This window comes from Anolis carolinensis, chromosome 2, assembly GCF_035594765.1.
Source record: "Anolis carolinensis isolate JA03-04 chromosome 2, rAnoCar3.1.pri, whole genome shotgun sequence".
In the NCBI taxonomy this organism is placed as follows: Eukaryota; Metazoa; Chordata; class Lepidosauria; order Squamata; family Dactyloidae; genus Anolis; species Anolis carolinensis.
Window position 1 is genome coordinate 302,567,496 of NC_085842.1, and position 13,964 is coordinate 302,581,459.

At 38.6% G+C, this 13,964-nt stretch overlaps 1 protein-coding gene across 6 annotated transcripts in view; it reads left to right on the forward strand.

Annotated features, from left to right (window-relative positions):
• Window positions 1–13,599, forward strand: part of lifr (LIF receptor subunit alpha) — a 106,438-nt gene extending 92,839 nt beyond the window's left edge. For all 6 annotated transcript variants that reach the window (XM_062972466.1, XM_062972468.1, XM_008116093.3 and 3 more), the window contains 4 exons: window positions 1,847–1,999; window positions 3,049–3,142; window positions 4,257–4,332; window positions 6,993–13,599. In XM_062972466.1, coding sequence (XP_062828536.1) covers window positions 1,847–1,999; window positions 3,049–3,142; window positions 4,257–4,332; window positions 6,993–7,616 — 947 coding nt within the window. In that variant the 3' untranslated portion in view covers window positions 7,617–13,599. The remainder of the gene's footprint in view (window positions 1–1,846; window positions 2,000–3,048; window positions 3,143–4,256; window positions 4,333–6,992) is intronic.
• Window positions 13,600–13,964: the final 365 nt, after the last annotated feature.

Consider the following 13,964-nt stretch of genomic DNA (forward strand, 5'->3'; position numbering starts at 1 on the left):
CAACATATTCGCTTATCCAACATTCTGCTGGCCCGTTTAGCTTGGATAAGCGAGACTCTACTGTAGTTGTCCATTGTGGGATGAGTTCATGTGAGCTCCATGCTGGCTGTGTGGAGGAAGTATCCTATGACAGGCAATTTAGGTAATGTGATGAGGTTGCAAGTCTTACAAAGAAAATTGGTGACACACATGGTGAATGGGAGGCGCTGAGAGCAGTGGGAATCACAGATTGACTTCTCAGAACATTGACTTCAGGTGTTTGTAGGAAGAAACATGCCAGTGGAAAGAATTTATTTTCCACAGCTTACAGCTAGAGGAGTTGAGTGATAGTGTAGAACAGGGGTCCCCAAATTAAGGCCCGGGGGCCACCTGCGGCCCATCGAAGCCATTTATCCGGCCCCCGTGGTGCCGGCTCCCTCCTCCTCCACCGAGGAAGGCGTGTGCAGCACGAGGGAGGAGGGAAAGGCACACACCTTTCCCACCTCTTCCCTCGCCTGGTGCGCGCCTTCCAAAGCTTTGCTTGTTTATAATAGTATTTTAATTATTATTTAATTAATTATTAAGGGGTGCTTTGCTAGTGCTTTTGGTGCACAAAGGCAGAAGGGGGTTGGACTAAATGGCCCAAGGGGTCTCTTCCAACCCTCTTTACTATTATTATTATTATTAACAGAAGGAAACAGTATAGCACAGCAAACAAGATATATATGCTGGATTTCGAATCACAAGTCGAACACTTCCCAAGCATTTAGGACTGTGTGATTTTATTATTATTATTATTATTATTATTATTATTATTATTATTATTATTATTATTATTATTATTAGCAACATTGAGACTGGGTGGCCATCTGTCAGTGGTGATTTGCTAGTGGTTTTAGTGCACAAAGGTAGAAGGGGGGTTGGACTAAATGGCCCAAGAGGTCTCTTCCAACCCTCTTTAGTATTTTTATCATGATTATTATTAACATTGAGGCTGTATTTGTTTCCGTTTTGTTTTTTTACTTCAAAATAGGATATGAGCAGTGTGCATGGGAATTTGGTCATAGTTTTTTTAAAAAACTATAGTCCGGCCCTCCAATGGTCTGAGGGACTGTGAACTGGCCCCCTGTTTAAAAAGTTTGGGGACCTCTGGTGTAGAAAGAATAGGTAATTCTTTGGTCTGGAGACAGAAATGGAGCAAGATATTATAAGGCTTGGTGGAAGCACAATAGAACTTGGCAGGAGAGAAGATGAACTCTCCACTCCCTCCCTTCCTTCTTTTCCTTCCTTCTTTTCCTCCCTCCCTCCTCTCTCTCTCTCATACACACACACACTTTACCAGAAATAACTTTGTGGTCTCATTTGGGCATGCTCTTACACAATAATTACATCTGTGTGGTACTATAACGATGGGCTCAAGTATGCATAAAATGCCTCACAATACTGTCATGGTCCAGCTATGTGTGCCATCAAGGTGGCCTTTGAAATACCTTTTTCCCATATGCATATGATCATGCTTATTAAAAAGTTGGGGAAGGGAATCAAGGGGTGAATGTGTAGTACGTGAGTTTCTAATTTATCATGTTGTGTTTTTAGAGCAAGATTATTTAGTGGCACCAAATCAGGGGAGCTATGTAACTAATTTTTGATGCCAAGACAGTATTGAACCCAAAGTAGGGCCATTTTAAATGCAGGTATCAAAATTGAAAGATTCTGATCATCAAATATCTTGCTATCACAAGTTACCTATGACTACATTATTTTGAAAATATAGCTAATTTTAACATACCCAAAGAAATATTTGCAGTTTTTATTAAATATTTTATCCAGAATTCTTTAATCCTTATTTGCCTTTTCATTTTACTAGGCTACCAACTCATTAACATTACAAACCTGAAACAAGATTCATTTAGAATTTCAAACCTTCAAGGAAAAACTGGCTACCACCTGAACTTAAGTGGCTACACTGCTGGAGGAATTGGACCTGCAACAAGGTTGTTTGTGGTCACCAAGGAAAATGGTAAGTTGAAAGGCATTTTGATTTGGAACTGGGGATTGCTTCAATATATGGGATCTAGTGGATTAATAACACAGTGTGAAACAAATATCTCTGTGACAGCTTGAGTAACAGATCTCCAGATAAAAATTATGCTTGTTTAGGACCATTTATATAGATGGCTAAACAAGGGAATCAGTTTCTGTCTTAAGACCTTAAATACCAGCTGTGAGGAAGACAACCAGGAAGCAGAAAGGGAGAAGCTCATGTGCCAAAGAAGCATTATTCATACTTCATAGTTGTTGATAGGCCTCTGTACATATCTGGCTGTTTTAAGATATTGATCTAAGATATGCATGTTGTGTAAAAGTGTTCATCACATGTCATGGTTTCCTACTCCTGCTATTCCCCATCATTTGCCTTTCCTATCATCTTTTTCCTCCCCATATTTTTTCTTCTTACCCCTTCTTAAAATAATGTCATAGCAGGGTTGCTGTGAGTTTTTTGGGCTGTATGGCCATGTTCCAGAAGCATTATCTCCTAACATTTTGCCTGCACGTCATAGCATTCAGATGTATTAAGTGTAGGTGAAGAGTCCTTTGGATATTTTTGTTGTGCGTTCTTGTAATCCATTACCATTGGGCACCAAGGTGAAGTGATCAGAGATGAAATATAAAATATCAATAAAGTTCATGCATGGAGGATAGCCCTCCAGATGCAAATCACAGCAGTCATTGCTATCATTGTCAGTGGTGGGGAATGCTGGCAGTTGCCGCCTAAAAACATCAGAAGGCTGAAGGATACCTATGCTTGGATCATTTAAGTTCTAGAACTTGCTATCACTGAAGAATTGACAAAAATATTCACAACAATGCAGTAAAGTGCATATACTTTTTCAGTATATAGTCAGTAGAAGGGAAATCTGCAGTTGTTTGGTGACTATTTCCAATAAGCTGTATAATTGGGATCAGACATTGGCTTAACCACCGTGGCTAATCTTGAACAACTAGCCATTTTTAATTGCTAATTGAATTATTGTAGTTTTACTAATCTTTGTCTGCTAACTTTTTCAGCACTGGGATTAATTATTGCCATCCTTATCCCTATGGCGGTTGTTGTTGTCTTGGCGGTTGTGACCATCATCCTTTGCTACCGGAAGAGAGAATGGTAACTATTTACATTTAACAGGCTTCATTTTCTAAACCCTTATATAGAGAAAAAGGCAGGGATGAACAACAAAATTCCTCTAGTGCTGTACACCACACAATTGATGCTGTGATAGAGGGTGGAAGTCTTTATCTTCACCAGATTTGGGAGCCAAGTCCTCTTTCCTGAAATTTGCCATGCTGTGATCCTTTTTCGTTTCCTCATGTGGTTTAAATTCAACAGTGGAAGTGTGAAATTGCCGATTAATATGGAATTACGGGAAGGAAACATTTCTACATTAGAAGATAGTAACTGCCATATTTTGTTCTACTGTACTTTTTGGAACATGTTTCTCCTGGCTTTACAACAAAAATACAGTGTTTTAAAAATCACTGTTTCAGTGAATTATGAAGTGATGACTCTCTCCTATGAAGTGAAGGGGAAATTCATCCACTAATCTGGCATATCACCATATCTGTAATCAGAATATTACAGTGGGACGTAGTAACTCAGATTCAAGTTTCTACTAAGCCATAAAACTCACTGTGTGGCCTTGTGCCAGTCGTTGTCCTTTTGTTTGACCTACTTCACAAGACTGTTATGAGAATAAAGTGAGAGAAGAGCCAGGTGCAGCCCTTGCATTAATAAGAAGATAAATAGGTGGAAGAGCAATAGTAAATAGGATTTTTAAAAGCTATGTCTGAGTCCTGTGATCTCATCATATGAATAATTCATAAGGCATATGAATAAGCAGAATAACCTGTCTTTGTATTTTGTGCCACCCAAAGGCCATAAATGTGTATGACACATCTCCCAACATTACTTTCTGAACAATCTGGAATATGCCTAGAAGTGTACTCCAGAGTGATTCTTCTGTGGTCAACTTCCAGCAGAACATCCAACAGAAATTAACTATAGAATCATACTGGAGACACAGAAACACAGCTAGGCATTTTCTCGATATTCACAGATCATAATAAACCGGCCTACTCTATGGGCAGAACTGCCTCCAGCACTGATGTTCACTTCCATGGCAGAAAAATAAAAATAAAAAATGATCCTAAGTTGGATAGAATACTGTGTTACTGCTTGGTGGCAACTCCCAATGTTAACGATGGTGTTTCTGTTTTCAAAGGATTAAAGAAACCTTCTATCCCGACATTCCAAACCCTGAGAACTGTAAAGCTTTGGATTTTCCAAAGGATTCTGAGGTAGTCATTTGCATTTTACTATTCTGCACTTTCATTAGTAGGCATTTGAAAGATGTTATTTCAAGGGGGGTGAGGAACTGAGCTTATCTCTCTGTTTCCTTTCCGTTTCCACTTAACATGAAATAGTTAATGGATGTGATGAGTTTTAAAAGATGACCTTAGACAATGTGGGTGAGAAGGGGATGGGAAGGATACTCAGTTTTTTGCTGGAACAAGTAAAGATGTGGTATCTCTGGTTCCAGGGAATTGCAGAAAACGGATCCTTCTTTCATTGCTGGGAAAAACATTTTTGGAAATCTTTCAAAACTAGTTTCAGTTTTTATCAATTTTCTTTGCCAGATTCATACCCACTTTCTGCTCTTTATTCTGGGATTCAGGTTAAATTTTAACATTTGTAAGTCAAGGATGCATTTTGGATATATGTAATTCCTTGGACATATATACTTGATATATACTGATGTTTAATGTATGTCGCACAACCTGGCCGCATTCATTGAAGATTATGTAATGTATTCTTAATGACACTGCTTTAAAGATGATTTGGAAAATTTGGGTCTTCTTGTGGAGAGAGAAAAGAGGGGTATAAATAAACCGTAGTAGTAGTAATAATAGTAGTAGTAGTATTTAGCTGGTGCAGAATTCAACTGTCCTATTAGTCACAAGGACAATATTTAAGTATTTGTTGCACTCAGCAATAATTTTCTCCAGTGTTAACTTCTTCCTGTTGATAGCTTAACTGAAAATATTTTGAGAACTGACTACAGTTACTTTAATAAAAGGAACTGAAAGAATGATACACATTTTCCTCATTGAGCAAGATTGGGGGAATAAATATGGCTGATCAATTGCCAATTCTCCAAACTCTTTTTGTACTTTCCTAGAACACAGTTTTTAAAGAACTTGTGGAGGATGGGGGCCTGAAAAATTACTACATTAGGACGAAACATCTTCCTAACAAAATGGTTAGGTTTAATGACATATTTGTGATCCCCAAATGGCAAGAAAATGCTGAAAATTGCTGAAAATACAGAAAAGGAGAACCCAAATGGATTTCAAGTCACTTTCAAATTGCCTGGAATGTATGAGACTGATCCAGAGACATGTAGAGGTGAAAATTAATCCTCTGGACCAGTTGCCCACCTTTGCTTTTGAGGCTTATTTTGATTTGGCATTTAGCACTTCCAGAAAATATCAATACTTTTACCTAACCCGTTGTATTTAAGCTTGTTGTCTCTTTTTTTTCTCCCATGGATGGGATTTAAAGTGATGTACAATAGTTATAAACAGAAATTACATAACATAAATTCAAACAAAAATATGCAAATTGCACAGTACATAAACCATATATAACAAATGAATAAATTACGATATATACCATTAAAAAATTCTCTGAACCTCCGGCCACTGAGGTTATCCAGAAAACAAATTGTACTAAGATCATAAAAACATAATTTCCATTGGGCCATGTAACAACATTGCCAAGTCCAAAATAGCATTCGGAGATGGATCTTACCAGTAGCTATCTGGCAGTTGCCTATTATAAGTAATCAGAAAAGGCCTGGTTCCACAAAAAGGTTTTAATTTGTGAACAAAAGGCCAACAAGGAGGGGGCACATCACACCGCTCTTGGAAAGGAGTTCCAGAGCCATGGGGCCACCACCGAGAAGTCCTGCTCTCTCATTCCCGCCAATTGTAATTGTGACGGTAATGGGACCAAGAGAAGGGCCCCTCCTGATGATCTTAGGGCTAGTATGGGCCCATAGGAGAAGATGCGGTCCCTCAAGTAAGCTGGGCCCAAACCATTTAGGGCTTTATAGGCTAAAGCCAGCACCTTGAATTGCGCCCGGAAACAAACTGGAAGCCAGTGTAGCTGCTTCAGGAGTGGAGTAGTTCTTTCTCTACATCCTGCCCCTGTAAGCAGTCTAGCTGCTGAACTTTGTACCAGCTGAAGTCTTTTGGGACATAGAGCATGTTACAGTAATCTAATGAAGATGTGACTAAAGCATGTACAATCATGGCCAGATTGGACATTTCAAGATATGGGTGCAGTTATCGCACAAGCTTTAACTGTGAGAAGACCCTTCCAGCCACCGCCATCACCTGGGCCTCCAGGGTCAGCATTGAGTCCAGGAGGACCTCCAAACTGCAAATCTGTGTCTGCGGTGGGAGTGTGACCTCATCCAGCACAGGTTGCAGCCCAGTACTTTGATCAGCCTTATGACTGACCAGTCTTAAGGCTGGTCTCGATTCAGTTTCAATTTGTTCATCCTCATCCAGTATTTTTGGTTTTTATCATCTTTGATGACACATCTCAACACATTTTGAGAATGTTTGCACCTCTTTCCATTTTTTTCCATTTCATTTTTTCTGACAAATCAACACATTTGATGAAAGGAAATGCTAGTTGCCTGATCATCTATTCTACACTTTCAGAGCCTTGTTGATGTAGGTGTGAAATTTGTAGCAGTCAGTTTTGTGAGAAACTGAGAACATTCTTCAAATATTTTATGGCAAAATGAAATATTTATGTAAAAATAATTCAGTAAAAAAAGAAAGGCAAGCTTTAAAAGGGCTATATGATATTTCTCCTAAACATGAACATTTTTAATAAAACTTGAAAATGTTGAGCACTGTTATCTTACTTTCTTCTTTGATTGCAGGGGAACCCAAATTCTAAAACCTTGGAGATGAATCCATGTACCCCCAATAATATCGAAGTGGTTGAAACCCAGTCATCATGCCTGAAGATTGAGGAGGCAGTCATTAAATCACCTGTAACAGAGGAACTTCCTGAAGATGGCTTTGATTCTGAATCAGAGAGTCACATTGTCGTCTCCTATTGCCCATCCATCATCGAGGAGGAGCTCTCTAATCCACCAACAGATGGATCTGTGGGATCTTCCCAGGTTGTTTATATAGACATACAAACAATGTATCCATCTTCAGATAAAATGAAGGAAGATTTAGAAATTGACTGTGTGGCTTCAGCGGGTTATAAACCCCAAATGCAGCTGCCAAAAAACACAGAGGAAACCTCGTCTGCAGAAGAGGATCTGGAGAAGGCTGCAGGCTATAGACCTCAAGTGAATGCACCTTCCTGGAACACAGACTGCCCAGACTCTCCTGTTTCTGTTGAAAGCAACAATGAAAATGTCTCATTTGGCAGCCCGTGTTCCATTAATTCTCGACAGTTTTTGATCCCACCCAAAGATGAAGACTCGCCAGAAGTCATTAACACTGGGTGGTCCTTCTCTAACTTCTTTCACAACAAGCCGAATGACTAACATTAGGACAGAAGTGGTTGTCTCAAAAGCAGCCATTTACTGGGACCTTTTTTCGACATCCCTGCGATGTGATGCCCCTAAGGGTTGATCATTTCATTTTTGCGAAATTGAACATTAATCTTCTTTTATTTTTATGAATGGCTGAGAGGTTAATTCCTGGCACTTCAGTTTGAGGAAGGTATCTTGGATTAACTCTTTCTGAAGCCAAAGAGCAACAGGAGATCTGTGTCTACATTTGAACAGGCTGCTGTCCCTCCATTGTCAATAGGGCACCAGGGCTCTATTTGAATGACTGATTTTATTATGGTCTTTTGAAAATGGTAGGGAGACATTATTGTCAACCTTGCCTCTTGCTCTAAACCTAGTCATGTGAGTTGTTACACTATAGAAGTGTGGGTGTATATAGATTTGCCCTGCCCTGGGGCATGCCTAATCAAAGATCTTTTTCCCAAAAGTTTTAGGTTCTAGGAGCGCAACTACAGTACTTAGACATTACAATACCCAAATACATAAATACCAAAACACTAAAATGGGCACCAGCTCTCAAACTCGTCACTTAAGGTGGTTATTTCCATCTGATTTCCATGGAATATTACTTTGAATCAACTTAAATTGGAGAACTCCGCCTTAGATAATTTGCTGACATCAGCATCTGCTATGGCTCTCTCTGAAGTTAGTTTGAGAAGCCTGGATCCTGGTTTCTGTACCTACTGTATAAATGTATATGCAATAGTTTTGACTCAGGGGTGCAAAAACAAGTATAACACTGATTTCAAAACCTTATTCAGGAGCAAATGTTTTTACTTGCAAGGCTTTCTTTTTAATGTTATTTCCCACTATTTCTTTTTTTACAAAACCCATGAAGGACTACTTTATCTTGACCTGAAGTAGTCCAAAGCTTTCTCCCCAGCATACCACTTTCCTGTGGAATGATTTCTGTTGCCTCCTCCTCCCAGCCCTGGCCTTGGATGGCCTTTAGTTTGAAATGTTAGAGACACCAATTGAAACTCATGCACCACTTTCAGGGGCAGTAGGCCTTTGTGAGATACCCATATCCCAGGGAAATTGCTTCTTGCTGTCTTTTATTACTTTCCACAAAAACTCTAAAGGAGACATGTGTAGCAAGAGTCTTCCAAAAAATCTTTCCTGCAAGCACCCTTAAAACAAACAGGACAAACCTGGATTGTTTCAGTCCATAGATGCCATGGGAGAGCATTATACTCAAGCAATGGCCAACAATTAATATTTTCCTCATGCGATTACCATAAATGAAGCTGCTACTGCCTCTGGATTTAATTTCAGATATTCGCACATATAACAAGTGCAGATTGAAAGGTTTCCTTTTAAAGCTGTTACCGAATGTTTCAAATAAAGGACTTGGAGATAGAGTTACATCAACTGTAGTCTTAAAACAGCACTAAAGCTGAACATTACGATATTTCTTGCTAGTACAATTTTGCAATTATATTGCTTATGAAGTTCATCTTTTTTTTGATGTGTGAACATTTGAGGTGCAAAACTATTTCAGTTTTCCTCATTTGCACTTGGCTATCGAGTATGAAACAAGTATTTTCGAAATCAAATTAAGAGACCACTATACTGGTTCTGCATTTACTTTTATCTACATGTTAGCTCAGCTGTTCTGGAATTCTTCTTATAAAGCATGGGTCAGATTTATCCTGCCCATCTACTTTACAAGAGAATCCATCTATCCTCACCAAATTCACTTTTATGATGTTTGGATGGTTGTTTTAAGATAACATTGTGCTAACTGAAAGCTTCTAGTTCCAGTTAATGCTATTCAGATAGTGGTCTCATTTGCAGAGTGCCTTTTAACAGAGTGGATTCTTCCATGATATTTGTTATTAAGTTCTTACATACTGTAGCTTTGGCTATGACATCAAACATCCAGAAATCTCAAAGAGTTTGTTGTTGTTGTTGTTGTTGTTAGGAGGATGCTCTTTATTTTGTGAATTTACTATTAATGTTGGAAGTAATCCAGATGTTATACTGACATAATGCATCAAGAGCCTGGCTTAACACATGGAGGCTTTCAGTCTAAAGTTAATTTCTAGGTAGAGAAAACCAGTTGTTTCCACAAAGATGATATTGATTTTGCTTGTTTGTCTTTCCAGGCCATTACGTGCTAATCGAATTCCATAGACAACTGGGTATTTTTTTTCATATTAAGAGAACAGTTCATTCAAACATTTGCTATATATTCATAAATTCATAAATACACACAGGAGGTAAATTAAAGATTTTATTTTCAAACACTAGGTTGCTATTTTTAAATTACAGGAATTTTGATTTTGGTTTTGAACCCAATCACAGAAATTGAGAGATACCATAGGAGTTGAGGGTGTCCTGAAACAACTGTAGATTAGAAACTGTACTCCTGCCTTAAACTAACTACAGTAGAGTCTCACTTATCCAACATAAACAGGCCGACAGAACATTGGATAAGTGAATATGTTGGATAATAAGGAGGGATTAAGGAAAAGCCTATTAAACATCAAATTATGGTTATGATTTTACAAATTAAGCACCAAAACATCATGCTGTACAACAGATTTGACAGAAAAAGTACTTCAATACACAGTAATGTTACGTAGTAATTACTGTATTTACAAATTTAGCACCAAAATATCATGATGTATTGAAAACATTGACTACAAAAATGTGTTGGATAATCCAGAACGTTGGATAAGCGAGTGTTGGATAAGTGAGACTCTACTGCAATTTCATTCAGTTGAATCAATAGTCCCTGTGTCCATGTGGAAGCTAATAAGCTTAGCTTCCATGCTTTTGAGCTGTGATAACAAATATCCTAAGCAGGAATGAAAATAGGGGGAATTTCAGTCTTCCAAGCTATGTTTTTCATTGTTTTGTGGTGCTACCTAACTCTATAAGCATTGGTCAGAATTCTGTTATCTTAGTCTGTACTTCACAAGAGGTCTTTTTTTCTTTAATTTCCCATGTGTGTGCTGGGTCATGAACAACAAAAACAGACTTCGTTTTCACCCAAAGAACTGACCTGAGGAGCTTGACTACTCTTTCTAGAGCAATGCTGAAAATTTCATTTCAAAAAGGAAGCTTGAGATTCTGTTGTACCTTTTTGCAGAATATGGGTGAAATTATGCCTGCTGCTCCTTTTGGTAACAGTTTCACTTAAAATATGCCATCATCTTAGTGCCGATTGTCTTTAGTGGGTGTTATAAAATGTTTATATGATTTTAAAAAATCTTTTAAAAATATTTGGTGAGCACCATTATACGTTAATTCATTATACTTTTCTGTTAATTTGTTTGGGGTTTTTTTCTTTGTTTTGACTGACAGGGAGAGAAAGCTGTGAATTCGGTTTGGGGTTGTGACTGTTTTTGAAATGGCATTTTTGAATTGTTTAGGATGTACATTTTTAGTAACTTGCATATGATATACCTCACAGATTTGACATATCAGACTTAGTAAGCTATAATTTTGGAAACAAAGTAAGTGCCCCATGGATGACTTTCTTTCTTTTCATGTAAAGAGCATGGATTTATTTTGCTTTGTGGCATAATTTGTTGGTTCTGCATGATAGTGAATTAGTTCAGAGGTGAGCAATGGGTGTTTGGATTCTTCCATCACATGCTAGGCTATTCATACTACTTTAAGTATCAGGAATTACACCAATGTGCATTAGATTTATGATTGCATTCCCACTATTGCCTTTTGACACATTGAAGCAGCCCCCCAAGGTCTCAGAAGGATGCTTTTGATGCTGGGTGTAATCATTCGTGAAATCTTCAGTTTGCTGGAGCTTTGTGACCAATGACCAGTAGAAGCCATTATTTTCCATAACAGAAACTAGATTTTCACTGGCTGTATGGGAGTTTATCTCACTTTCTGCAGAATGTCTCCTGTTTCAGGATTATCACCAAAGTGCTAAACAAAAGATATCTGAGCTGCCTATACAGCCATGCCCAAAGTCTACTTGAAACTTGTCTATGAGGTTTTTCTTCCACAGAATGGAAGATGAACAGGGGAAACCAGCAAGCGGTGGCTTATCACAGTTCAGTATAAGCTTCATTGTAAGATTTGATTTCCCTGAAGGTACTTTGTCCGCCAACATCTGTTCATCTCATTTGGGCTTGTGATGTTGACTTAGCTTAAAGACATCTTGCTAGGGCTCCAAACTGAAATATCATGGGCTCCTGCCTGAAGTATGATGTGTCTGTAGATTTCAATTGCATGAAGTTTCCACATTCGCTGGTTTAGAGTAACTGAGTCACAAGGCATGGGGACATCCCAATTTAGAAGTTGGGGAGAGGAGACCCTTGCAAAGGGAACGTGTTTGAGGAAAAATGTTAGCTGTGAGGGACAAGCTTACCTGAAGATACCATGTTGATCTCCCTTAAAAATGTGCTGAAGAATTTTGTGCCTATTTGAGGACATGTGTTCAGTTCATGTGGGGTAATGCTAAACAATATTGTACTCTGAGCGCACAAGTACCCATGCAAGGAGGCCACAAGATCCTCTACAAGACTCACTTGTGGTTCCTCAGCAGATTCGTCTGTGGTGTTGTTGAAGGCTTTCATGGCCGGAATCACAGGGTGGTTGTATGTTTTCCGGGCTGTATGGCCATGTTCCAGAAGTATTCTCTCCTGCCGTTTTGCCCACATCTATGGCAGGCATCCTCAGAGGTTTCTCCAGACCTCACAACCTCTGAGGATGCCTGCCATAGATGTGGGCAAAACGGCAGGAGAGAATACTTCTGGAACACGGCCATACAGCCCGGAAAACATACAACCACCCTGTCTGTGGTGCGTTTATAGAATGAGTAGGATACTTGTAGGTCATTGATTGGCACCAATTTCAGTTTAGCGTTGGCATGCTCTGAGAGTAGTAGAGTAAGGAGATGTATGTGTGTGTCTTGCCACTTTACCTATGTGATTGTGAGACCTCCCTTGAGAATTTGAAATCTCCTGCAGTGAGATTAAGCAGAAACTCAAAGGAAGCCAGGATCTGAGTTCTGATGGGAGCAGAAATGGGATCGGAGGAGAATTACCGGTAAAGACATGTTACTTGTATAATAGATGCTGCATTTTATAGTTCAGTAAATTTTGATTTTTTTAAAAAAACTGTGTAAATAGCATATTAAATACATAACACATAATGGATGTGAGGCTACTCTCAGTGGTTTTTGAAATATTAAGCAAGCAGTGTCATACTAAACTGACTGGACGATGCAAAATTGCCTGTGTGGGTTTTTGTTCCACTCCCTTCAAGCTATTTGACTTCATCTAGCTTCGCTTTTTTTTTGTGTAAGTAGGCTGCTGAAATTGGCAATTTAATGCCAAAATGGCTCAGGTTATCTATCATTTTGTCTCTTAAGCAAACATATGTGATGTAACTGAATGTGCTCTTTATTCTTTATTCTACTGTGCATCTGTGTGTCTTGGGGAAGACTTTTTGAGACTGTTATCAATCTCATACTGTGCCCTTGAAGTTGAATCACTTTTTGCTGTATTCTATTTTGAGAAAAGGAGGGCATGCTCACACAGCAATTTCAGGTTAAGTGATTTATTGCAAGATTAGAAACATGAGTATGAGCTTCACTTAGTGCTTCCTAGAAATACTGCACGCCAGTGCCAGTAAGCATTTTGCAGTTGTGAGATGCTCACATCAGGGACTGTGGACTAAAGCCAGTAAGCTTTAGAAACATCACTATGAGAAAAATGAGATATTTAGTGGTCATGTATTTCCTGGTAAAATAATCTAGTTGGTAAACACCCGTTGATATTGAAAGAACACTACTTGAGGAAGAAAGACTGCAAAACTATAAGGGATATAGTGCTAGTATGCTAAAATTAGCATGAATATAAAGCTCGTTCCCTTGCCTATTTGTATGACAATGCACTGCTTTTCCTTGTAATATGCATGTATTATGAATTTTGCAAGACTATTGTCATGTAGTTTAATAAACATATTTTCATACATACCCTTCAGAGTGTTATGTATGCCGTTCGTTTCAAATCACTTATTTAGTCGCATTTCTGCATGTACCATTAGTTAAAAAAAGCAATGTTTAACCCTCAACAATTTGCTGTAGCAGTAATCCACCCCACCCCACCCCCCTTGCAGTGCTATAACTGGCATTCTGTTAGGTTTTTATTACATTGTAAATGATTTTGAATCATGTAAATGCTCATATTCACAAAGATGTGCAAGAGCTCTCACCAAACAAACTTCTCCAAGATCATAGCATAAAGCCTACTATGTTGGTTATTACAACACCATTTGTCCCATTACGCAAGGGCATCAGATTGTTGTGAGATTTGTTGTGCAACTGGAACTTTAGTTGCA